This window comes from Phaseolus vulgaris, chromosome 9, assembly GCF_051622355.1.
Source record: "Phaseolus vulgaris cultivar YP4 chromosome 9, ASM5162235v1, whole genome shotgun sequence".
In the NCBI taxonomy this organism is placed as follows: Eukaryota; Viridiplantae; Streptophyta; class Magnoliopsida; order Fabales; family Fabaceae; genus Phaseolus; species Phaseolus vulgaris.
In genome coordinates this window covers 5,451,876-5,478,341 of record NC_143506.1, presented here as the reverse complement: position 1 = coordinate 5,478,341, position 26,466 = coordinate 5,451,876, and the positions used below count along the sequence as shown (strand labels likewise).

Genomic DNA, 26,466 nt, shown 5'->3' with positions numbered 1-26,466 from the left:
GGTAATCCCTATGTGCACGAAATCTGAAGTTAGAACCCACATAGTTAGTTTTTTTTATCTTATGTTGAAAACCATTTTCACACCACTGTCAAAACTATACGTTCTGATAATGGTGCTGAGTTTGCCAAGACTAATTTGTTTTCTTCTAAAGGCATCATTCATCAAAAAACCTGTGTTGAAACACCTGAACAAAACGGTATTGTCGAACGTAAACACCAGCATATTCTTAATGTTACACGTGCTTTGCTTTTCAAGCCAATTTACCCCCCTTTTTTGGCAATTTGTTGTTTTGCATGTTGTTTTACTCATTAATTGTATTCCAACCCCTTTATTGCAAAACATGACTCCTTATGAAAAGTTACATGGCTCTCTTTATGATATTTCTTCTTTGCGTGTTTTCGGTTGTCTTTGTTACTCTAGCACTATTATTTCTCACAGAAAGAAACTTAATGACAGATCTGTATTTGTTTTTTTTTTAGGTTTTCAACCTCTTACTAAAGGTTACCTTTTTCTTAATCTTAGAAATCATAAAATTTAGATCTCACGACATACTGTCTTTTATGAAAATATTTTTCCATATAATTTGAAAGATGATAAAAATGATAGTCCCAACAATTTTTCTCTGCCTATTCCACAGTCTTATAATTCAAATTATGATTATTTTTTTTTACAATTGCAATACTGCTACTGAGCTCATTATACCCACTGGAAATATGAATACTACTCCACCAAAGAGATCAACTAGGGCCAAGAGACCTCCAGCTTACCTTCAGGATTTTCATACTGATTTGCCATCTACACACAGTGTAAGTTCTAAGTATCCCATTAACAATTTCACATCATATTCTGCTTTATCTTCTAATTTTAAAAGTCTTATTGCTTCTTTTTCTTCTTCTATTGAACCTAAAAGCTATGAGGATGCTTCCAAACATGACTGCTGGAAAAAGGCTATGGCGAACGAATTGGAAAGACAACTTGAAGGACTCGACTTCTTTGACACGTTTGCCCTTGTTGCAAAGCTGACCACCTTGCGCCTTTTACTTGCGCTAGCTGCATCTCATAACTGGAATCTCAAACAGCTAGACGTTAACAACGCTTTTGTTCATGGAGATTTGCTTGAAGAGGTCTACATGAAGCCACCACCTGGAGTTGTTGTTCCTAATTCAAATTTTTTCTGCAAACTTCAACGCTCCCTTTATGGTCTTCGTCAGGCTGGCAGACAATGGTACGCCAAATTATCCAACTTTTTACTTAATAATGGTTATATTCTATTTGTTGTTGATCACTCATTATTTTTAAAAACTACTGATACTCACATAATTGCTCTTCTTGTGTATGTTGATGACATCGTTCTCACCGGGAATAATACTGAGGAAATCACCCACATCACCAATCTGCTGCATCAACATTTTAAATCAAAAAATCTGGGCGATCTCACTTTCTTCCTTGGTTTGGAAGTTGCCAAAAACAGCACTGGAATCCACCTTTCACAACACAAATATACCATGGACCTTCTTCATGAAACAGGAATGTTTGGATGTGCTCCTGTTCCAACACCTATGGTTCATTCTTCACCTCCATCTAGCACTCAAGGTGTTCCTCTAAATGCTGTAGAATCATCCTCTTACCGAAGACTGCTAGGACGCCTTATCTATTTGACAAACATAAGACCAAACATTGCCTTCAGCGTGAACAAGCTCAGTCAATTTGTTTCTGCACCCACCACAGTTCATCATTAGGTTGTTTTTTGTATTCTTAGATACCTCAAGAATGCACCTGGTAATGGTATTTTTCTTTCAGCAGCAAGCACAACCCAGCTCAAGGCATACAGTGATTCAGATTGGGCAGCTTGTACTGAGACAAGAAATCAGTTACTGGTTTCTCTATTTATCTTAGTGACTCTCTCATTTCCTGGAAATCGAAAAAGCAACAGACTATATCCAGAAGTTCATCTGAAGCTGAGTATAGAGCTCTTGCAGCCACCACTTGCGAGATACAATGGTTATCCTATCTGCTCCATGATCTCCACATTCCTTTCATTCAACCAGCCACACTTTACTGTGATAATCAGTCAGCAATACAAATTGCTTCCAATCAAGTTTTCCACGAACGAACCAAACATATAGAAATCGACTGTCATCTTGTTAGGGAAAAACTAAATGTTGGACTGATCAAACTACTCCCCATCCCTTCCTCCATGCAAACAGCAGATATCTTCACCAAGCCTCTCCCTCCTTCCATCTTCAACGTGTTTCAATCCAAGCTGGGAATGAAGAACTTATACTCCCAGCTTGAGGGGGGGTGATAAAGTATATATGTTCTGTTTTTATTGGGCCCCTGTATCTTTGGGCTTTTTCTATTTTAAGGCTTTTTGTTTTTACTTTCCAACACCATATATTCCCTCTTTTACTGTTTTGAGATACATTGAATAATAATAAAATTGATATTCTTTCCTTTTCTTCCTCTATTGTTTTTGTCGCTGCCTTTCCCTATCTTTGTTCTTTTCAGTGTTACATTAAGGTTTCTCTATCTCTAGCTTCTTGATTCTCTCTTGTTAAGCAGGGCTTCTTTTTTCGACTCCTTTCTAGCTTCCGTAGGTTTGCTCTACCAATCCCAAAGACTCACGTCAACTTTGTTACTGTTCACAATTAATTGTTATCAAAGGGAGGTTACTTACCATTAATTGTTTTTATTATTGTTGTCTCCTAGAACCACGGTATATAGTGGCTTCCTTCAAGCAATGTAACACAACAACAACATACACTTTCTTCCTCTCTCTTTTCATATACTCTCTATTTCTTTTCTTATGTGTTAGGGAAAAACCCATACAAAGAGAATTTGTTTTGGGACTATTTATTTATTAGCCTAAGAGGAATTCATTTTACTCCCAGTACGATTATAGTGGAAGTTTTGGCTCTCTCGCCAATGGTTTTTTACCTCTATTTAAAGGGGTTTTCTACCTAAAAATTCTGGTACATTCTCATTTTTCTTGTTACTATAATCTAGTACTGTGTAGAGAAGATTTCTACATTGAAGACAATTGACATGGCTGAATCTAGAGGGAGCTTTACCAACCTTCCAGGGACAAATTGATTGCCTTGAATGAAGTTTCATTTTCAACTTTTGTTACACAGCAAACTAAAAGCTTCCTTTTGATATATTAAGTTTGAAAATTTGAGTCTATTTTATTACTACCTCTCTTCGGTTATCTTTATTTCCTTACCAAGATTAATGACTACATACTTATTTAATTAAAGGAAAATGTTGGTTGAACAACCGGTTATGCAATTGCTTCAGTGTACAACTGCCCAGGAGGCAAAAAAACTAATATTAAAATGTTGTACGGGGCCCACTATTTTTTTAAAATGTTTAATATTTGGTTAAAATTTTCATTAGGGTTAGGATTTACATTTACCCAAAGTCTCCCTCTATCAATTTCTTCTTCTTTTGGTTTACCTGAACTGTCCCTCTTTCAATTTCTTCTTGTTTTGGTCTACCTGAACTGTCTCTCTTTCATTTTCTTCTTGTTTTGGTGTCGTGGTTCAAGACGACACCGTTCCCTCTTTCAATTTCTTCTTCGCAAAGTTGTGGATGTTTTGCAGTTGTTTTGTGGTGTTGTTCGTCGTCGGCGTTGTCATTCGGTGTGAGCTCGGTGGACGCCCTCCATCTCTTTTCACGGTGGTTAGGTGATAAAGGGTTTAGGGTTACCCGAAGTCTCCCTCTTTCAATTTCTTCTTTGCAAAGGTGTCGTGGTTCTGCAGTGGTTTCGTGGTGTTGTTCGTCGTCGTCGTCATTCGGTGTGAGCTCGGTGGACGCCCTACATCTCTTTTCACGATGGTTAGGTGATAAAGGTAATATATTTTTGATCAACTGGGTTTTAATTAAAATTGATGATTCAATTTTAGTTTGAGTTTCTTGAAGCTTTTCTTCCTTGAATGCTGAACTGTTGGTTTTTTGTGTTATTAGTAGAGACATTGATATAAAATTGTTAAATGTTTTTCACAGTGATGAAGTTAGAGCATATAAATTGTATGGTGTAATTGTTGAACAAATGAGTTTTGTATTTGTTGGTTTAGGGTTTAGTAGGAATATGTGGTTGGGGTGGTTAGAGTCCATCAACATTGTGACTAAGCGGTAGACCATCAACATTTGCCATGTGCTCCATTTCCTGCATGTATTGCATCTTGAGCTTTGAAGCTATTATTAGTAGAGGATAATTGTTTGAAAGACTTTGCAGGCAAGGCCAATGGGCAATGTAAGAATATAATTCCAAACAGCTTCGTACAAGTAGATTAATTGAAAACAGAACACGATAGGGTAACCTCATCAGAAAAACTACATACAAATTACTTATTACCCCAACTTTGTGTTGTGCACAGATATGTATTATGTCTTTCATGTTGTTGACAACCTCCGAAATCTGTCAAGGTTTGTAGTAAGTAATATATTGGTTGAGAAAATACATAGCATAGCATATGAAATAAGAGGTTTTGTCTATAGTACTGAACACTGTACATACACTTTGAGGTAGTATTTAATATCATACCTACAAACATCTCACATATCTTTTAGAAAAACCCAAGTGATTAAGCGATTGCAACTCCAAAATCTATGGAAGCTGCCACCATGCTGTCAATACCCTGATGCAAAATAAACATTACATTAGGCTTTGAAGCTTGAGTCTAGTGTAATTGTAATTGTTTGTTACCTAGATGTGATATAGACTGTTCTAAGCAGCAGATACTTTTTAAGCAATCATTGTTATAAAATGCTAAAAAAGAGAGTGTTGTTGACAAAAAGGAATGAGAATATGAATTTGTATATTTAAGAAATTACCATGACATGGTCTTAATTTTGTATAGCATCATTGTAAAAATATGAATGTGTGACTTTGCATCTGTGTATGTATAAAAACATGTTATTTCTTTGAAGCAAGGCACCAGAATGCAACCAAACATGCCCATGGGGTAAACTGTCATACTACAATAAAATGTTTTTGTTTCCAATTTAACGGTTCATGATTTCTAGCAATACTTTATTCTAGCAATACCCAATAAATATGAAGAAACATAGTTTGCACCATATCCTTTGTGTTGAGCTGTTTTTATCCATCTATATACCGAAATCATAGTATGCAACATGAGTATAGGGCAGTGCGTAGTGATCACAAATTGACTAAATTTACAGGTTAGTTGTATGTGGTGACCGTAGTAGGAATATGTGGTGACCACATTAGACTTCTTGCACAGTCCCTTTGCAAACTTATTCTGTGAAGTGGTTGTTGGTGTTGCTTTGGGTAGGCATGATGTCGATAGAAAAGGCGTTAGATCATATTTTAGATCACAAATTCACTCAACTTAGGAAATTGTTGTATGTGGTGACCTTATTAGGAATATGTGGTGACCACATTATGTAAATTTGAAGAGCGTGTTAGTGTTGGTTGGGTTGGGCATGATGTGGGCAAAAAGTGTGTTATATCAGGTTTTGAGAGTCTATTAGTGTAGGCAGTGTCCAATGATAAGAAATTCACCCAACATAGAGGATTGCATTATGTGGTGACCCAAGTAGGAACATGTGGTGACCCACATTAGACTTCCTGTACACACCCAGTACAAACTTCTTTTGGAAATGTGAAGTGCGTGTTGGTTGGGGTGAGCATGACGTTGGAAGAAAGTGTGTTAGATCAGGTCTTTAGAGGGTATGAGTGCAAGGCATTGTGAAGTGAGCAATTATTCACTCAACTTAGAGGATTGCAGTAGGTGGTGACCCAAGTAGGAACATGTGGTGACCCACATTAGACTTGTTGTACAGACCCAAGTGCAAAGTTATTCTGGAAATGTGAAGTGCATGTTGCTTGGGATGGGCATGATGCGGGCATAATTTGAGTTAGATCAGGTTTTGAGAGTCCATGAGTGTAGAGGATTGCAGTAGGTGGTGACCCAAGTAGGAACATGTGGTGACCCACATTAGACTTGCTGTACAGACCCAAGTGCAAAGTTATTCTGGAAATGTGAAGTGCATGTTGCTTGGGATGGGCATGATGCAGGCAGAATTTGAGTTAGATCAGGTTTTGAGAGTCCATGAGTGTAAAGGATTGCAGTAGGTGGTGACCCAAGTAGGAACATGTGGTGACCGACATTAGACTTCCCGTACACACCCAGTGCAACTTTATTTTGAAAATGTGAAGTGCGTGTTGGTTGGGTGGGCATGATGTGTGGGCAGAAAGTGAGTGACATGAAGTCTTTAGAGGGCATGAGTGCAAGGCAGTGTGAAGTGAGCAATCATTCAGTCAAATTAGAGGATTTCAGTATGTGGTGACCCATGTAGGAACATCTGGTGACCCACATTACAGTTGTTGCACATAATCAGGGAAACTGTTCTTGAAAATGTCAAGTGAGTGTTCGTCTTGGTTGGGTTGGGGCATGAGGTGGGGATAAACTGAATTAAATTAGATGTTCTTGCACACACACATTTTCAGAATTTGTTGTCTCTTAATTTGTTTATTTTCTTTTGGACAGTTTTGAAAAGGCTTATCCTGGTTGGATGGGGAAGTATGACGGTGAAAAGTTTGATCATGAAGGAAGCAAAATGAAGGTTTGATTTACTATATTACTAGGTTGATAGTTGATAGTTAATTATGAAATTGTGTAATTATATTGAATTTAAACATTTCCCTTGCACGTTTATTTTGTAGATTCGAGTAAGACACAGAGTGCAACCTGAACATATTGTTAACATCAATAGAAATTTAACTTCATTGCAGCGGCAAAGAATAGAGGCAACCCCCTTTAAGTGGATGCTCCACTTAGAAGAAGAATTTGACATATCAAGTCCCCTTCTTCGCGAATTGATTAGTAGGTGGAGTGTTGATGATAATTGTTTTAGGATCAGACAACATTTAGTACCTTTTTAAGGTTGTTGATGTGTTTTTTGCATTGGGGTTGCGAGTGGTGGGTGAAGAATTATGTTTGCAAGATGATGGTGGTGGGTTGGTGAATAAGGTCTTTGGAGGAGAGGACATAAAGATAGATATTCTTTTGGAAAAATTGAGAAACAAAGTTTATAGGAAAAAAAAATGTTCATAAATTCTGCCGATTGTACAAACTTCTTTTATTATATGTTTTCTTTTTGTCTAGGACTTCTAGAACTTTTTCTTCATTTCCTTTTAAGGTTTTAGATAATTTAGATGCATTGGATGGGTACAATTGGGGTGGTGCAGTGTATGAGTTAATAGTTTCCAGTTTAACCCGGTCATCCGAGGTATATAACAACCAAACGAATGGCCGTGAAATTTATTTGGCAGGTTGCGTTCCTGTTTTGAAGGTTAGTGGTAATTATGAGAAATAATTATGTACTTGAACTTTATTACATTTATTTTGTTTTAAATGAATAACATTAATTTTTTGGGAGCAGCTTTGGGTTGTTCAACATGTTGGCCTTGGCATCCCTGTGGAAAGCCAAGCAATATCTTTTCCGAGGTTTTTGCAGTGGCCGTGTGTAAAGATTCGATCAAGCAGTTTAAATGAAGCGTTCTCTGTTGCTGAGGTATTTAATTGTGTGTTTAAGACCTTGACTAACATTTGTGTATTTTTATATGTTGATCATAACAAAGAAGTTGTTATTGTAGATTGTATGGGATTGGCCAGTGACTGAAGTCGAGCGAGGACTAAACATTGTTAAAGAAGCCCTCGAAATTGGAGAGGAACATCATCAATATACTGCCTATTCTCCAAGTTCGTGGGAGAAAGTTTGTAACGAGCATAATATGTGTGAATTTGTACTTCTTCAGAACAACAAGAGAATACGTGATGTTGAGGACCAATTACGAGTGCTAAAAGAACTAGTGGACAAACAAAACCATTCGTCATGTTCCAGAGTTGTACCTAAGGACAGTACGAGGTCACGTCCTCGAAGGTCACCTCCTTCAGACTCAGGTGGTCGAAGCCCACATCCTATTGACATGTTGAAGATGTATACAATGTTGTGTTTGTTGGTAGGAATTGCTAGAAATCGGTAAGTTAATATACTGAATAACCATTAATTTTCAATTTTTTTTGTATACTGAAGAATTTATGTTCTTGTTATAGTGTTGTTGTTAACATTGAAGGCAACATATTGACCGGTTCAGACCTGCAATCTTTATCTCCGGAAGCCAGAGTTGACAACATGGTATAATTACAAGTGATAGTTGTTTGTTGTATTATGTAACTATTTGAAAACTTCATTCGTTGGAATCTGTTTTTAGGTGATTCTCTTTGCAATGGGGTTGTTCATGGTTGATCAACTTCAAAAGAATGGAAGGGTCCAACGTTTTTGCTTTAACCCTTTTTTTGCTGTGAGTGGATTGTGGAATTTAAGTTTTTGTTTTGATATGTATAGTTTCTATTAATAGCACTACATTTTTTGTTTAATAAAGGATCGTGTTATTCAAGAAATGAAAACAACTTCGGAAAAGAAAGAGTGGGACACGAAGGATTACTGTTCGTTTGCAAAAGATTTGATTCCATTTGAATCACTATCATATTGCGATTTTGTAAGTTTGTATTATATAATTTTGTAATGGTTTTGGTGCATAATTTTTTATGTGTTTAATTAAGTTATATTATTCATATTTAGGTATTCATCCCAACGGTGCACAATGACCATTGGTGACCATTGATGGGTGTATGCCTTTAATTTTCTTAGTAGGGAATTGCATGTCTTGGACCCCCTCGGCCATAGAAGGGGACAACGCAACAAAATTGATAAAGCCATGGTAAAGAGTACAATATGATGTCTGGAGGGTTCGACCATTGGTTGTTTTCCTTCAGCGTGTGATGTGGACCCCTTCTGTGTGCGCTTTACTGTTTTTGGAGCCATCTGTGACAAGTTCCTTCATCAAACAAAGCACATTTTTCGAACTAGAAAACATTATAAAGCCATAATCAATATATGAAACAGTTACTGTGGATTCAAATTTGGCACATATAAAAGGCATCCATATGTATGTCAGTTATAAAAACCATCCATAACAATGGCTGTTTATTTTCCTAAATAAAGAACGTTTTAAAGCCATAACCAATATATGAAACAGTTACTGTGGATTCAAATTTGGCACATACAAAAGGCATCCATATGTATGTCAGTTATAAAAACCATCCATAACAATGGCTGCTTATTTTCCTAAATAAAGAACGTTTTAAAGCCATAACCAATATATGAAACAGTTACTGTTGATTCAAATTTGGCACATATAGGCATCCATATGTATGTCAGTTATAAAAACCATCCATAACAATGGCTGCTTATTTTCCTAAATAAAGAACGTTTTAAAGACATAAGCAATATATCAAACAGTTACTGTGCATTCAAATTTGGCACATATAAAAGGCATCCATAACAATGTATGCATATTTTCCTAAATAAATAACGTTTTAAACACATAAGCAATATAACAAACACTTAGTGTACAAAATAGGATAGCAACATAGTTATGTTCATGCACACATGGATGTATAAATTACCTCGTCCTATTGTAGGGTTAATAGTGTGGAAGAGGATAGAATTGGTTGGGGGGGGGGGGGGGGGGAACGATCCTTCAGAAAGAATGTCCTTGGCCAAATTCTTTGGTGAACCCTAAATTTAACTTTCCACTGTATGCATGTGGGAGACTTTGGTGAGAGACCTTGTGAGAGAGAAGAAACTGTTACCTTATTCTCAAATATTGCCTCAGTCTAAAACTGCATCTTTGGAATCATTTGAATTTTTGTATTGCAACCTAAAGTGACCTATTCCATGACTGCACCTATTTCGTGTAATCCATAGATTTTGGTTTAACCTAAACTAGACCCATTAACCACTGGCCCATTTAAGGTCAATCCAAATATTTTTCGTGCAACCTAAAATTGGCCCATTTCAGCACTGGCGCATTTTCGCTCAACCCAAATTTTTTTCGTGCAAGCTAAAATGGCCCTTTCAGCACTGTCCTATTTTCGCTCAACCCAAGTTATTTTCGTGCAACATAAAATTGGCCCATTTCAGCACTGTCCCATTTTCGCTCAACCCAAGTTATTTTCGTGCAAGCTAAAATGGCCCTTTCAGCATTGTCCTATTTTCGCTCAATCCATGTTATTTTCGTGCAAGCTAAAATTGGCCCTTCACCACTGTCCCATTTTCGCTCAACCGAAGTTACTTTCGTGCAAGCTAAAATGGCCCTTTCAGCACTGTCCTATTTTCGCTCAACCCAAGTTATTTTCGTGCAAGCTAAAATGGCCCATTTCAGCACTGTCCTATTTTCGCTCAACCCAAGTTATTTTCGTGCAAGCTAAAATGGCCCTTCACCACTGTCCTATTTTCACTCAACCCAAATTTTTTTCATGCAAGCTAAAATGGCCCTTTCAGCACTGTCCTATTTTCGCTCAACCCAAGTTATTTTCGTGCAACCTAAAATTGGCCCATTTCAGCACTGTCCCATTTTCGCTCAACCCAAGTTATTTTCGTGCAAGCTAAAATGGCCCTTTCAGCACTGTCCTATTTTCGCTCAACCCATGTTATTTTCGTGCAAGCTAAAATTGGCCCTTCACCACTGTCCTATTTTCGCTCAACCCAAGTTATTTTCGTGCAACCTAAAATTGGCCCATTTCAGCACTGTCCTATTTTCGCTCAACCCAAGTTATTTTCGTGCAAACTAAAATGGGCCCCTTCAGCAGTGACCCGTTTTCGCTCAATAAATTTTTTTGCAGTACAACAAATAGTGCAAGCATTGAGGGAAAATGCATGACTTCTAACACTACGCACATCATTGATCGATTAAAAATCAATTTTTAATACGGTCAAAACTCTTTTATACAAATATACAACCAGTGATTGCATGTGGGTGCTTGAACATGTACCACAATTGTTCAAGATTACATAACAAAATTGTACATGTGTGATTAATAAACTTCATCCTTAATACATTGTTCACATCCATCAAAAATTGACTGAGTGCCTTGTTTTGCACCTGCAACTGAATAACAAACATGACTTCAAAACATCTTCATGTATAAAAAATTAACTGAATAACAAATTCGAATAAGTTATAGTAGAATTAACTAAATGACCTGACCTGCACTTTAGTGGTGTCAAATATTCAAATTACTATGTAATGATGTCAATAGCGAAACAAATCCAATAGAAGGACTGCTTGAGACCTGACAATGGATACAATAGCATTACTTGTTTGTACATATTATTCAGAGATATACATCATATGCAAGAGTTCAGTTCTTCAACAACATTCATATTTTGTACATACCCCCTGATTTGAATAACGTATCTCATTCAGTGTATTTAGGTTCACTTCACTTTCAGCCATGACCCTAGAACACATAACTTCTGAATTTGCAGTCTCGTCTGTGGCCTATAGCAAGTACAATTTAGTTCAATTTAAAAAATGTTGTGCATAGTTATAAGGATAACAATTGTTATAAGAAATGGAAATTAAGTCCAAGGTCAAATATGTTATGCATTTCACTAACCGTAGTGCGATCAATAGGAATTTGGCATGCCATAGAAGATTTTTTCTGTTTTCCGCCCTTTTCAGAGCATGATTTCTTTCGTGTTGAGCGTGGTCTTCCCTTTCGTTTGACAATGATGGGGCTACGCACTTCATTCACCGGGTTATTCAAACTTGTACGAATAGGTGACATTGGTTGTTCATTAACATCACGCACGCGTGGCTGACCAACATTTTTCTTTGTTGTCCAATTAGGGTGTGTTGGTTGAACATGTATGACGAAAAAATCATCAAGATGCTTGTGCAAAAGTTCTGTTGTATCAGTTGTCCCACTAGCACTTTCAGCTATATCATAGAATTTCTTACACAACCCATCATATCGTTGAACTTGTGGATCTTTGTCCTTGCTCCCATATGAAGCTCTTATATATGTGTGCTTACGGCGAACATTTTTACTCCACCTGGTCAAAATATACTTAGTCGGCACTTTTATCACTTTTTCTTGTGCAAGGACAACCAAGCAATGTCGACACAAGATCCCCCTAAATTCAAATAATAAACATGTGCAACAAACATCAAGGTTTTCGCGGTCAAATAACACTACCCAATTTGAGTGGTTTGTTCGGCCATCCCGGAATGACTCTTCCATAACATTGAATCGACAGGTATGTCCGTCAACAAAAAAATTATTAACAGCACAATTCATCTTCCCTCTAAATTCAGCTTGGACTTCGTAGAATTTTGCATGGGTGTATTCTGCTTGAAACTGTCTTTCAATGGCTGATTGTGAGCTACAAGGAATAACTTTGTTGAGAGAAGCAAAGTCGGCTTCACACTCCAATTCTACCTTATGTTGCAATGCATTATCATATTGGTGCACAAATTGTTGGAGACATGTCATGGAATTAATATACCCATCGAAAAATGCATTCATGCTCTCACTTCGTTGTGTTGTGGACATGCCTGCCCAGAAAAACCCTTTAAGGTAACAAGGAACCCACCGTGCCCGTTCTTCAAATAACGTGTTCAACCAATCATTGTTGCATAAGTCATACTCACTTATGAAATTCCCCCACTAGGACATAAAAACATCAACATTTGTCGACTCATACACTACACTTTTTAAAACACGTTTCATATCTTTATATTGCGTATATCCTTGAAGTTTTTCGGGTATTTTCTTCATCATGTGCCATAAGCACCACCTGTGTCGCGCATTGGGAAAGACAACTTCAACAGCATTTTTCATTGCCCTACATTGATCTGTGACAATGCCTTGGGGTGGTTTGTGTGACATACAACGAAGCCAACTTTGAAATAACCACACGAATGCTTCGGTGTTTTCTGAAGAAAGGAGTCCACATCCTAACAAAATTGACTGCCCGTGGTGATTAACACCGACAAATGGTGCAAATGGCATATCATACTTATTCGTCAAATATGTCGTATCAAAACACAAAACATCTCCAAAACTATCCCATGTTGCACGACTTCTTGCATCTGCCCAAAATACATGACGTATGCGATTATCATCATCTAAATCAATGTCAAAGTAAAATTGGGGGTTAAGTTCCCTCATATGATAAAAATGGTTTAAGAGTGCTTTGCCATCTCCTTCCTTCCCCAACGCTCTTCTACTTTTGGCAACATAGTTACGGACATCTCGTTCAACAAATTCCATATTCTCATACCCACTCGCTGCAGAAACAAAAGATCAAAAAGTCTTATTTATCCGAACTCCAGCGTCGATTTATATCAACCACTCTTTTTGCGTGTAAACTTATTCTTCTATTTCCTCTAAACAACCTAGACTTGGTTAGGCTCATGTCGTGTGAATGTTCTTCATGCACTGACATGATATACCACTTATTGTCTTTGATGCCAACAGTAATACGAGCTGGACATTCATGCTTCTGAGTTGGAAGGGTGTTAACTTCTGTGGGAATGGTTGATGTATATTTACCTGCTCTTGCACAAACCAACATGAAATATCTTAATTCTTTGTCTTTTCCTCTCTTTGAACTTCTTGTTCTAATTCCAAAACCTTTTCTGATGGCATATTCTCTATAGAAATTTTTAACAGCATCTGCATTGTCAAATGACATGCCAACGGTAGGAACTATTTCACTAACATCATTAACATCAGGACCTATGTTATCAATTTGTTGTGAAGGTTGACCGTCTTCAAACAAGGAAATGTCATCAAGAGAAAAATTATCCATGTCTATCCAAAGCTGCATTATATACAAATTTTATATCGCAAATTAACACATGTTATTTGTTAACAAATATGTCCAAATTTGTATCAAAACTAGGGTTATTTTTTTTACTTTGGAACTAAAATATGTAATAAGGTCCCACAATATTTGGTGCAAAAAATTACATATTATTTATAAAAAAAAACACATTGTTCAAAAATTATACTTTTGGAAATAGAATGAGAACTACGGTTTTTTTTTCCTTGTACAAGTGAAATGTCCAAATATTGCATGTTTTGACATAAAAAAATGAAGGTTCATGTATGAACTCCATCCAAAAAAAGAAAACTTTAATTACAATGCCCTAACATTCTGTATAACTGTAATAGGAATGCATGTGTATTAAATATGTGCCCTAACCTGTGGGTCCTGCATTGGAGTACATGGAATGAAGGAGGTCAATGGAAACTGAATGTATTAATAGCTGCGGGTGCCACCTTCAACAGCACTGCAGAAAAATAAATTTTTCACGCTGCAAGAGGCCAAATGTTGCTGCTGGAAGATGAGAATGGAAGCTGGTAGGTGTTATACACAATAAAGCCACCAAAATGGTGCTACTTGTGGGAAAGGAGTTCCATTAATGCAACTCAACTACCACTGGCCTGAAGTGATAATTGGGGCAGAATAATAAAGGGTTCTGCTGTCATAATTAATTAAAGTGGTTGAAATTAATGTTTCCATAAAAGGTGCTTCAATTAAATGCTGTCAAAAAAACTGGTTCAAATTAATGCTATAAATATGTAAAATGGTCCCGAGCAATTACATAACCGGTTGTTCAACCAACATTTTCCATGCTATAAATATGTAAAATTGAATACTGCACCACCGTATGAATGGTTGTTTCTTAGAGAAAGAAGAAACACTATTTCGTCATACTTTAGTTTTGCTGGGTTCAATATCACTTTCAATGGAGCAATGGGAAAACCTTGACATTGACACCGGTGACCTTGCAAGCTTCGTGCGTCGTTGTAACACCAACAAAAGTCTCATTGCAGGCCCAGCCGGTAATGTGCAAGCAGTTATCCTTAATCGCAACTCCAAAGAACCAGTCAACACTCAAGAATTTATAAACAATATAGCTGACGAAAATCATAGACGTGATTTTGATTCCAACCCATGGAATTGGGCACAACATTTTCTTCACTTTCATGGTAATGTTTATGACAATCATTTTCAGTTTAACAGTTATTGGTGTGCAACAACTAATTTTGTATTTTTTTGTTTTAAGGACAAATTGATGGACATGATTGTGAGCAGATATCTTCTTTGGCTAACATTAAGCAACATTCTGTTTTTCCCTTGCTTACTTGTGTTGTGAAAGAATGCCAACCAAATGGTTTAGGAGACATGTTAATAACTATTAAGGTAATATATGGCTTATGTACTGTTTCAATCCTTTCACTTTATGCAACACAAAAATGACTATTATACACATCTTTATTACAGGATCCAACTGGAACAGTTAGAGCAAGTGTACACGAAAAGGTGTTAAAAGATCCGAAATTTGGATCACAAATTGCAGTAGGATCAGTCTTGGTGCTAAAGAATGTATTTATCTTTCATAAAACTTTTCTTTCAAATAAGTCCATATCATATTTCATTAAAGCATTGATGTTGTTATAGGTAGCCATATTTAGTCCAAATCAAAGAGCATTCTACCTTAATATAACCGTAAAAAACATTGTTAAGGTATGTGGCTTTCATTATAACTATAGTACAAAGAAGTGTGTCTTTCGTTACAATATTCATGCCTATACGTTTTAAAATTTGACATATGTACACCATCTAATTCATGCCTATAGGTTTTCAAATTTGACATATGTCCACCATCTGAAGAGGAAGTTCGTTCTTGTCATCCAGTAATACGCGATCCACCGACTTTAGGTACACTTTCAAAAAATTTCTATACTTAAAAAACAATGTCCTATATCCAATATTGTAATTCACATTTCAATATCCAAAATATATTCAGATGCAAAGCAATTGGAGTTATTGAATAAGATGGAGGAAGATAGAATCCGACGTTCTAAGATGGTTTAAACTTCCACATCTACAAGCATGCCTATATGCACAATGAAGACTATTATTGTATAATTGAGGATACAAAATTCTATTTATAATTTATAAGCACATGTTTGAACAATGCTTATTACATGTGTTAAGTGAATTGTTTGGTTACTTGTCCTTCTTAGCTTCTATGAACTTAGTTTATGTGTGTTCATACTGCCATACATTCAAATTTAAAAAATATCTTCAATTCAACAACATAAATGAAAGACAATTAAAATTAAAATAAAAACTTCAAAAAGTCCAACTAAATTACAGTTACTAAAATTACAACGCAGTTGCTAAATACATGTGTTAAATTCTCTAAGAACATTACACCCAATGAAATAAACATGTATCATTCCTAACAACTACTTCGTAATAAACATACTTAAGTCCTAAACACATCATATACGAACCCTGATTCAATTATGACTAACAAAATCATTTTTTTCCCCTACCATACCTAGTCCATGGTGATTTCATCACAGCCGACTTCACACGTTTCCTTGCTCTATGCTTCACTCGGGTGAATATGTTACTTTTTTCTTCTCCCCCATCTTGGTCTTCGGGTACGTCTTGCTCTTGGGGTATGTCTTGTTCTTGGGGTACGTCTTGCTCTTCAACTACGTCTTGCTCTTCGGGTAAGCCTTGGTCATCGGGTACGCCTTGCTCTTCGGGTAACCCTTGCCCTTCAGGTATGCCTTCCTCATCGGGTTCATCTTTATCATCAACATAAGACGCCTGCAGATGTTCGTCATCATCTACAAAAGGACTATCACGCACATAAGATTTTGCACGTGCACTTAAAAATTCTTGTAACTCTTTCAACTCCTTCTCCAAATTGTTGATGACAACCTCTTGTTCCTTTGCTTGGCGAAGCATATCAACTACTTTGACCTTCATTTTACCATAATCCTTTTTTTTTACATGTCAGATGTAAATCCACGTCGAACTACCTCAAATGCTTGAACAACAAATTCTTTTTCCAACTCTTCATTGGACGCAGATAAGTCCACAATAACCTGTTCAGGCATACAACAAATACCAACATAAATGAAAAAAAAAAAGTATTGTACATTAAATAAAAAATTTCAATGTATTGAACACACCACATTTTGTTGCAGTCCAGATGCAATTTCAATGTCACCCAGCCTAACAACCATCCAATGTCTGATACGAGGATATCTATTTCCAATCCTCGGCATTTGTCGCTTGTAAGAGAACAAATGTTCAAGAGCCCATATCTACACAATTCATGTCAAATTAATGTCAGTAACCAGAAAATGTATGGGAATCATTACACATACGAAGTAAACATTTTAAATTACCTGCATTAAGTACACACAACCACGAACATGGATATATGTAGCATTAGTTTTCCTCCTCATACACATTGAAGCTGAACACAAACTCTGAATCAAAAAGTCATAAACTAAACCTCCCCAATTAAACCTACCCAATTCGCCCAGATCATCCACAACCCTAAACAACCCACCAAGAACTAAACCCATTCTACTTGGAAATAAAAACTCTGACATTCCTAACAAGATGTACAACCTGCAAAAGTCATCTATGGAACATTCGTTGCGATGTTTAACAATTTCATCATAAATCATTTTCACAGTTACATGACTACTTTTGAAAAAACTCCTACTCTTACAATTGTTTTCTATTTTTTCTAAGTCAAATTTGTCTCCCACAACTCTAAGACCTATACCTAAACAAACATCTAACAAACTAAATGGGACAACTCTAGAGCTGACTACAAAACCATGAGTTCTCTCCACCCACCTGCTACATAACTCCCTTAAAGGGCAGCGACTCAATTTCAGCTTCCCATCCAACACAATTAGCCAACCAAAGAGGGTTGACTCAATAATAAACTTTTCTTCAGCACTTAAAGTTTTGTTCAAACTTCCCAAAAATTTAGGCCTGCAATAATGCCTAAACACCTGCATTTATAAAAACATGTACACTTTACTAAGAATGTCATGTCATCGTATGCCTAACAAAATTAAGCATATTCTAATCAAACCTTATCATCCACAAAAGATTTTGCATGACTACTTTCTTGAGTTGTCATTATATCCTACAAAACAAAAAAAAATCCACAATGAATACGTTACTCAAAACCAAACAACAATGAAAGAACATCAATGTTTATAAAATCAAACAATTCACAAATACTGTATTTTGTAAATGTGCTTATGCAATCAACTGACTTTGGGTCAACACAAAGAACATAAGAAGGGCAAAAACCTTACATTATTCCCCTTCCCCACCCTAACTAATAACAGAACAAACCTCAGATTTTAAGAAAAAGTTACCCTGCCTCTGTCATACAACTATAATGTGGGTCACCAGATATTCCCTCTAGGGTCACCACATTCTGCAACTGTCTAAGTTGAGTGAATTTTGTGGTTAGTTGGCACTTTCCTACTCTCACGGGTTCTAAAGAAGCCCACCCTTCACCAACACGAACACACACTTCTCATATCCAGGAAAAAGTTTGACTAGGTCTGTGCACTAAGTGTAATGTGGGTCACCACATCTTCCCTATAGGGTCACCATTTCATGATATTCTTAGTTGAGTGAATTTTGTGCCCACTTCACAATGCTCTAAACTCATGGCCTTTAAAGACCTCAACTAAACCACTTTATCCCCAGCTCATGCCCCACTACAACCAAGACAAACACTCAATTCCCATTAGGGTCACCACATATTCCCTATAGGGTCACCATTTCATATATTCACTTAGTTGAATGAATTTTCTGCACAGTTCACACTGGTCTACACTCATGGCCTCTAAACACTTCAATTAAACACTTCATGCCCCACTACAACCAACATGAACACTCACTTCCCATTTTTACAAAAAGTTTCCCCACGTCATGGCCATCCGAACAAACATGAACACTGACTTCATATTTTCATAACAAGTTTCACTGGGTTTGTACAGGAAATGTAAAGTGGGTCACCACATATTCCCTGAAGGGTCACTACATACTGTCACTCTCTAACTGAGTGAATTTTGTGGTTAATTCACATGATCATACTCTCACAACCTCTAAATAACTCATTTAACCCCTCTTTCTCCCCACCTTCTGTCCCTCCCTAACCAACACGAACACAATTGACATTTCAAGAAAAAGTTCCTCTTTTAGGTCTGTGCAGGAAGTGTAATGTGGGTCACCACATACTGCTACTGGGGTCACGACATACTGCAACCCTCTAAGTTTACTGGAATTCTGCTCACTTCACACTGTCTTACACTCATGCCCTCTAAAGTTCTGATCTAACACACTTTCTCCCCACATCATGCCCATCCCAACAAACATGAACACTCAGTTCATATTTCCATAACAAGTTTCACTGGGTTTGTGCAGGAAGTCTAAACGGGGTCACCACATATTCCCTGAAGGGTCACCACATACTGTCACTCTCTAACTTGACCAAATTTTGTGGTTAATTCACAACGTCCTACTCTCACAACCTCTAAATAACTCATTTAACCCACTTTCTCCCCACCTCTTGTCCCTCCCTAACCAACACGAACACAATTGACATTTAAAAAAAAAAAGTTCCCCTGTTAGGACTGTGCAGGAATTCTAATGTGGGTCACCACATACTCCTACTAGGGTCACCATATACTGTGAACTGTGAACATTGTGGTTACTTCACATTATCCTACTTTGATGGCCTATAAAAACCTGATTTAACCCACTTTCTCCCCACCTCTGCCCCTCCCCAACCAACGTCAACAATAACACTAATACTCTCTTTTAACCTTTTTTATCCATGTCAACATTACAGGATTTCCTTAAAAAAATTTGTACCTCATGAACCTAACATTTCAAACAATCATTTTGCATTATTTATACATCAAGACACATATTTCCAACAACAATACTTTCCACAAAAAATGAAGTCATATTCCAGAAAAATGGGTCACGGTTTTTGGACAACTCTAACTGAGTTGCTCCACCAATCCCTTTTCTTTGTGTATCCTAACATGGAACTATGAAATAAAATACTACAATAATAGTGAAATACAGACCCACAAAGTAAACCCAACATGAAATACGAATATCAAATTCAGCTTTGGATCATACAAGGGTGACCACAGGACAAATAACAGGAATGACCCAACAACAAAAATCACACAACATCAAGGTTTCACTTAATAAAGAAATGAAAAAAATAAATGTATTACCTTTGAAAACAAGATGTCCAAGAGGAGAACGCCACCCAACCACCGTGAAAACAAGATGTCCAAGACGACACTGCCACCCAACCACCGTCAAAGGAGGATGTCGAAGATGACACCACCGCCAAACCACCCTAAAAATAGATGCACCTACAACGACCACGAACGTCCTTGAACATAAAGGTTGCGTAGAACTTCGAACAAATACCTTGCAGAGAGGACGATGTGGTGGAGAAGACGATGTGCTGGAGAAGACGATGTGCTGGAGAAGACGAGTTCGTGGAGAAGAAACCTAAATTCAGCCCCTTTCTAAAAACCTAATTTCACATTCTACTAATTTCACATTCTACTGCTAAACACTCAATTTCAGATTTTTCGTGGACCCCACAATCTAAATAAAATAATATTTTTTTGTGCCACGTTGACAGTTGTATTGTGGAGCAACACATTTAGGATTGTCCAAAAATCGGGACCCTTAATTAAACTAGAAGTTACTCAAAAGCAAAACCAAATTAACATGAAACTTCTTTTATTTTATTAGTATATCAGTATATTTAAATTAAAATCAATAATCACTCTCATGTCTTACAAGAGTGTCAAACTATGCATACATATATAAAAGTAATAAGAAGGTGATATCAGATGAACTGGTACAAATATTTTTTAAGAATAGGAGGCACGAGCTTTCTGTAAACATTTTCTGAAGGATGAAAACTATCCCAAAAAACATAGTCTCCCACATTTTGACACGTGGTGTCCAAAGGGTTGCAGAACACTGCAGACTCTATTTTGCCCGTACCACAACATCCCCTGTCTCCCACTTTAAAACCTGCAATGCAGTTGTAAAAGCATCACAAAATTATAATTTCATGTTTTCTTATATTTTCTTACTTCAGAATTTTCACATGCAAGCACTGTCTTAGCAGACTCAATTATACACAACCTACTGAAATCGGTTAATAACAGTTAGAAATTTGGATAATTGGTGTGAGATTTATGCAATCAGTGGCTATTGTGTGTGGTATAACACATCTGTTATAATTTGCACTGATAATATTCTACTTGTGAATCTCTGATGAAGTTGATTTAGGGTTTAGTAACCTCATGATAGTTGATTTCTTAAAAAATAGTAAAGAATAAATAGTGAGTTTGTAATAAAAGTGAAAGTTGAGATTACCATAATTTTGGTAATTTACAATGATATCAAGTAGAGGGCTGTAAACATCAAGGTAAACCATCCTTGCATGAGGCAAGTTCCGGTTAAGGGAAGCCAACTCCTTTGCCAGTTTGTCGTTGAATAACTTGGCCGCGTCATTATACTTTTCTGCACATTTTTTTTCTATTCCTCCCAATATTGTTCTCTGAAATGGCACACACCCAATTGGTGGAGCACTGAATACGCCTATCCTCCGAGCACCCAGTTGATATATTTCCTTTCAATTATATTGAGAATAATTAATGTATGCACATTTTGGTGAGATAATTAATCAAAATAACATTAAAAGAGTGTTCATTGCATATATTCTTAATGAACTTATACACAAATGTGCATGATTTGCTGAGACTGAGATTAAATTTGTGCATACCTTTAAGAAACTAGCAGCTGAGCTAACCATAAGGTCAGTGTAGGTTGGGATATCATACTGCACTTCTCTAGCATGACTCAAAAAGTAAGTGTTGGAAATGTCGTTGCTACCTTCCACCACAAGAACAATACTATTGGCCAGGATGAACTTCGTTCTGTCTTCCCCAACAAGTTCTTCAAGCTTTCTTATGTACTCTCTGAACATGTCTATTTGACCAGACAATGATATAGCTGTCTGGAATTAACCAAAATAGTAATCAAGTAAGAATATATAGAAGAAGCAAACACCTTTTTCTGTTATTAACCAAAATTTAGGAGCTGAAGGAGAACAATGAAACTGAAAGTATCCCTACCGCCATTTTAGATGTGAGAGGATCGTACCCTGAACCACCAGATGCAAAACAAACACCAGTGAGAAGATCATTGGGTTGGAGATTTGGATCGAAATATGCTGGTAAAAGATCCTTAATGCCTAGTTCTTCAGCTGATCATGATCATATAAGAATAACAAATCTTGTTACAATAACAATAAAATAAATTATATAATAAGATCTCGTTTTAAAATATATTTGGAGTCTGCTTGATTTATTTAAAAAATATAAAATTAAAACAAAGAAATAAATTATATATATATATTATTATTATTATTATTAGTCTAGTTAACCAAAACCTTGCTTTTAGAGAGAAAATTTATTTATTACACTGGTGTTTTAAAATATCACGATGCATTTGTCTTCCAAAATACATCAACTAAGTTGAATAAGCCTTTCCTAGAAAAAAAAAAGAAACAGAATCTTCTTCAGAAATACATCAACAAGTTGAATAACTTTTGTTACGAACTCGGAACATTAAATACTACAATATATTTTAATATAAAATATAAATGAATACTATTTATACGGTGTATGATTTCTCACCACACATTTCTTTCCACACCTCCCAAGTTGTCTATGTACTTCACACAGGACTGTTAGAAGATTAAATTTCTCCCCTTACCCTCCCAAGACCCTTTGCACTTGTAATGATTTGTTGTTGGATAATAATATATTGACAATTCGAACTTTTTTATAGAATTATATTATAATTTTTTTATTATATATATTTATTTTACATTTTGTATATATAATCTTAAGAATTGTCGAATTATATTTTTGTTGTTGTTATTGTAACCTTTTTCTATGAGTAGTGTGGCTCAATGAATAAAATATTTTAAATTACACTATTTAAAAATTATTTTTTACGTTAAAACAAACTTTAAGATTGTTATTTAACATACTGAAAGTTAAAAAATCACTTCTAATTCACACAATCCAAAAAAAAAAATCGTGTAAAAGATTATTTCCTTTGGGATTAAAATAACTTCGTATAAATCCAGAAGCTATTTAAGTCAAAAAATGACTTTGTAAATTCAACAGATCACAGTATGCGGCATTATATGAGAGAGAAAATGTTAACGTTAAAAAACAATTTGTTTCATTCCCATATTTGTTTTTTAACGTTGTGAAACATAATAAAGTTGGATAACAAACTAACGCAGGTACTGTTAGTAAAAGAAAAATAGGATTACAAAAATACGAAAGATAGTGGACGATTTACTTATTAAAAAGCTTATTTAAAACACACCAATACTTTTATTTTAAATTACAAATATAACATATTTTCGAACAATTTCCACTAATTTAAAATTTAAAAAAAAATATAAAAACATAAAAAATAATATAAAACTAACATAAAAATATTCGATAAAAACATCAAAGTAATATATTTTAGTAATTGGTAGCTGGATTTTTCCAATTTCGACGATATAAAATGTGTTTCAATGGATATTTAAAGCCAATGATGAACAAATGTTTAACCATTGTTGCAAATCACTTAAATAAGGAGGTCGTTCCATAATAAAAAAGTGATGTGTCGTGTTGGTTCGTTCAATTCTTGTGTGACTTTTACTAGAGCTCTTAAATTAAAATAGTATTTTCAAAAATTTAGAAATTCTAATTGATTCAAAATATTAATTAACTTTTCACAAAGTTATTTCCCAAAATTAAGTGGAAATGAGTATAAAAATATTATATCAATTGAATTATTTGAAAATGTGTTGTAATAATAATTAAAAGATGATACGACATATATGTATATTTAACTATAACACAGACACTGACATGGACACTAATACGATACGGATACGGACACGAAGATACGTATAATATCTAAAATGTAGGATACGGGGACACGAATCTATAAATTATATAATTATGAATTATATAAATTGACAATAAAGATTTATGTGTATAAGTATGTTCCAGATTATTTTTTGGAGCAGAACAATATTTTTCATGATAACTGGTTAAAAAGATTTGTTTCTTATTTTTATAATCATAATAAAAATTTATTATTAAATTTTTAGAAAATTAATGTACTTTTCCTTTTTAAAATTGTGTTAGAACCGTACTAGAATTGTCAGAAATCTAACAAATGCTTTTTAAATTGGATACTTCACGAATACGTGTCCTACAAGTATTATACGAGTGTTGGTGTCCGATATGAGTATCCGACACCGACCCATTATTTAAGAAAAGTGTCTGATCTTCATAGATATTTAGTATTTAAAATTTTCGTTTAACGGTTAAAATATCTTAAATTACAATATTTGAGCACTATATACATATAACACTGTCATGATTGAAATGAAAATAAAATTGAAGGAAAAAAACTGAAAAGAATGATGTACCTATAAGGTCGGAAGGAACCTTGCCATTACCGAATCGACCAGTTGGAATGGCTCCTTGAAAATCTCTGCCATAGGGAGGGAAATTGCACTTTGCAAGTGTCTGTGTGTTGTTGTTGTTGTTGCCCGTGTCCATTATCGAATCTCCGAACACCAACACTGCAGGAACCCGGAAATTTGGTGGAAGTTTCACTGCACCCTTCGTTTTCCAACAAACCATCGTCAGTATTAACATCAAACGGAGCACAACTGAAGAAGGAATTAAAGAACAATATTCCATGGCGCTGCTACTTCTTTCTCACTTCAGCTGCATTTAAATAACTCACTCCGACACAACAAAACCTGTGTGCCACGCAATTGTGTTAGTTTAAGCTCATTCATTGCACGCAAGAAATTTTTTCATCTAACTTCTGACTGCACGGACAATTTATTTATGATCTGTTTCTACTTTTTCTTCCATATATATAAATATTTATATATTTAATGTCACGCAAAAGAATATTTTCTGTCCATTGATCACAGGTTCATTAAATAATAATCTGGTGTCAATCATCTGCGGCATGTTGTGAACAAAGGATGGGAAAAAGATATTCACAAGAGTCTTACCGGATAAAGATTTTACAGATAAAACTCGTTAGGCATTCAAATGAATAATCAAACCAAACCAACACTTCTTTAACAAGACAAAATGTTAACAAGACAAAATGTTAGTTAAGAAAATTAGAAACTAATTTTAGAAACTAAAATAATTAGTTACAATAATAATTAAATTAGAGACATTTTTTAAATTAAAAAAAAAATTTAAATTAGTTTCTGTTATTATTAAATAATTTTTAAATTGGTATTTAATTAGCAATTAAGATTTTAACTACCAATTATTTAAATTCTAAATTTGATAGAAAAACCTTGGTTGCTAATTAAATACTAATTTAGAAACCATTTAACAATAATATAAACTAATTTAGAAATCAAAAATTTATTTAGTTCTTAAAATAATTTCTAATTTAATAATTATAACAATTAATTAGTTTATTTTTCTAAAATTAGTTTTTGTTTCATAATTTTAATAAGAATATGATCCTTTACCTAATATTTTTGCCTCGGACTTAAAAGTAGAGAGAAAAATTGTAGAAAATGATGAAATATTAAAATTAGTAATATAAAATATTATAACATTTTTGTATTTGTTCTATACTCTTTAGGGCACAGTGTATAGTAAGAATGGTAAACATTTAACAGTACAGAAAGAGACCCATACTGGCAATGGCAAGACATTGACTCACTTGCAGTGACTTTATTACCCGCAGAAGAACGTAAAGGGGAAACTGGACCGCTTTGTTTATTATTTTCGAATGTAGAATTGATTTATGCAATTCACCTTTTTGGCACGGAATTTACATCTTTTTTCAATTTTGGTCATGGGAACTATCTTCAAATTCAGTTTTTGAAAGGCTTAGATAATGTAATTTTTATATTTAAAAATAGAAAAAGTGAGTTTGTGTTTTTTTAGCTCAGTAGAGTGAGGAAGAATAATGGGAAAAAATATAAAAAAAAACATTTGTAAGTATGTATTAATATAAAATCAATAAAATTATATGTATGTGTGAGGCTAGGTAATGAATATATGGTAAAAAATTATGATTTATGTTTGAGGTTGGGTTGTGAAGTAAGGGATCAAACCCAATTATAAAATAAAATATCCTCCAAATAATGAAAAACATATTAATTTATTTTTTGTTAGGAGCACTGATTTCGAAAATCAACTGTATATGTAAAATTGTGATTAGTTTAGAATATAACTATAAATACAAGACAAGAGAAAAGAGGACATTAGTCATTATAAAATAAAGAGAATCATATTTTATTTTATCTGTTTTTAGAATTTTTTATGAATATGTATAGTTTACATATGTATTGTTTTTGTTAAGATGTGTTTTGGTTTAGTTCTTTCGTATTTTTGTATTTTTTTTAATAATACTTTTTTTATGTGATGACAAATGATTGTTGTTACTTGAGGTGTTAGTCTAGCTGAGATCTTAAGTTGCATAATAATATCTAAAATAAAAGCTTTTATTTAAAAAAAAGGAGATAATTATATAAAAAAAATAGAATAATTTAATTGAAAATTATTGTTTCTAGCTAAACTAAATCTTCTATTTAGTTTT

At 35.0% G+C, this 26,466-nt stretch overlaps 4 protein-coding genes and 1 pseudogene across 4 annotated transcripts; 2 read left to right on the top strand and 3 right to left on the bottom strand.

Moving 5' to 3' along the window:
* The first annotated feature begins 5,657 nt into the window (after positions 1-5,657).
* On the top strand, positions 5,658-8,652 carry LOC137820763 (uncharacterized). Its single transcript, XM_068625005.1, has 12 exons — positions 5,658-5,687; positions 5,984-6,099; positions 6,519-6,594; positions 6,695-6,778; positions 6,915-7,058; positions 7,171-7,323; positions 7,414-7,545; positions 7,628-8,013; positions 8,088-8,169; positions 8,246-8,335; positions 8,417-8,533; positions 8,617-8,652. The coding sequence occupies exons 1-12, from the start codon at positions 5,658-5,660 to the stop codon at positions 8,650-8,652; spliced, it is 1,446 nt and encodes a 481-aa protein (XP_068481106.1).
* A 2,450-nt stretch (positions 8,653-11,102) lies between these two features.
* Positions 11,103-13,698, bottom strand: LOC137820761 (protein FAR-RED IMPAIRED RESPONSE 1-like; annotated as a pseudogene).
* A 943-nt stretch (positions 13,699-14,641) lies between these two features.
* On the top strand, positions 14,642-15,774 carry LOC137820760 (uncharacterized). The gene is made up of 6 exons (XM_068625002.2): positions 14,642-14,885; positions 14,963-15,099; positions 15,181-15,270; positions 15,358-15,423; positions 15,537-15,618; positions 15,707-15,774. The coding sequence occupies exons 1-6, from the start codon at positions 14,642-14,644 to the stop codon at positions 15,772-15,774; spliced, it is 687 nt and encodes a 228-aa protein (XP_068481103.2).
* Positions 15,775-16,045: 271 nt separating this feature from the next.
* Positions 16,046-20,077, bottom strand: LOC137821071 (serine/threonine-protein phosphatase 7 long form homolog). The gene is made up of 5 exons (XM_068625489.2): positions 19,998-20,077; positions 17,819-17,872; positions 17,112-17,735; positions 16,893-17,027; positions 16,046-16,805 (listed from the first exon to the last, which is right to left on the bottom strand). The coding sequence occupies exons 2-5, from the start codon at positions 17,864-17,866 to the stop codon at positions 16,707-16,709; spliced, it is 906 nt and encodes a 301-aa protein (XP_068481590.1). The 5' UTR covers positions 17,867-17,872; positions 19,998-20,077; the 3' UTR covers positions 16,046-16,706.
* A 426-nt stretch (positions 20,078-20,503) lies between these two features.
* On the bottom strand, positions 20,504-24,741 carry LOC137821069 (GDSL esterase/lipase EXL3). The gene is made up of 5 exons (XM_068625487.1): positions 24,305-24,741; positions 21,930-22,060; positions 21,578-21,811; positions 21,169-21,424; positions 20,504-20,820 (listed from the first exon to the last, which is right to left on the bottom strand). The coding sequence occupies exons 1-5, from the start codon at positions 24,579-24,581 to the stop codon at positions 20,630-20,632; spliced, it is 1,089 nt and encodes a 362-aa protein (XP_068481588.1). The 5' UTR covers positions 24,582-24,741; the 3' UTR covers positions 20,504-20,629.
* Positions 24,742-26,466: the final 1,725 nt, after the last annotated feature.

What these genes read in the sequence shown, in the direction of transcription:
- LOC137820763 (XM_068625005.1), top strand. Translation starts at nt 5,658, where the DNA reads ATGACGTTGGAAGAAAGTGTGTTAGATCAG. An exon ending in GTTGCGTTCCTGTTTTGAAG is followed by an intron (nt 7,324 to 7,413) that starts GTTAGTGGTAAT and finishes TTTTGGGAGCAG; the next exon opens with CTTTGGGTTGTTCAACATGT. An exon ending in CACTATCATATTGCGATTTT is followed by an intron (nt 8,534 to 8,616) that starts GTAAGTTTGTAT and finishes ATTCATATTTAG; the next exon opens with GTATTCATCCCAACGGTGCA.
- LOC137820760 (XM_068625002.2), top strand. Translation starts at nt 14,642, where the DNA reads ATGGAGCAATGGGAAAACCTTGACATTGACACCGGTGACCTTGCAAGC. An exon ending in ACATTTTCTTCACTTTCATG is followed by an intron (nt 14,886 to 14,962) that starts GTAATGTTTATG and finishes TTTTGTTTTAAG; the next exon opens with GACAAATTGATGGACATGAT. An exon ending in TTGCAGTAGGATCAGTCTTG is followed by an intron (nt 15,271 to 15,357) that starts GTGCTAAAGAAT and finishes ATGTTGTTATAG; the next exon opens with GTAGCCATATTTAGTCCAAA.
- LOC137821071 (XM_068625489.2), bottom strand. Translation starts at nt 17,866, where the DNA reads ATGACAACTCAAGAAAGTAGTCATGCAAAATCTTTTGTGGATGATAAG. An exon ending in AATCTTTTGTGGATGATAAG is followed by an intron (nt 17,736 to 17,818) that starts GTTTGATTAGAA and finishes TTATAAATGCAG; the next exon opens with GTGTTTAGGCATTATTGCAG. An exon ending in GTTGTGTGTACTTAATGCAG is followed by an intron (nt 17,028 to 17,111) that starts GTAATTTAAAAT and finishes TGAATTGTGTAG; the next exon opens with ATATGGGCTCTTGAACATTT.
- LOC137821069 (XM_068625487.1), bottom strand. Translation starts at nt 24,581, where the DNA reads ATGGAATATTGTTCTTTAATTCCTTCTTCAGTTGTGCTCCGTTTGATG. An exon ending in CAGCTGCTAGTTTCTTAAAG is followed by an intron (nt 21,425 to 21,577) that starts GTATGCACAAAT and finishes TATAATTGAAAG; the next exon opens with GAAATATATCAACTGGGTGC. An exon ending in TGTAAATTACCAAAATTATG is followed by an intron (nt 20,821 to 21,168) that starts GTAATCTCAACT and finishes ACTGCATTGCAG; the next exon opens with GTTTTAAAGTGGGAGACAGG.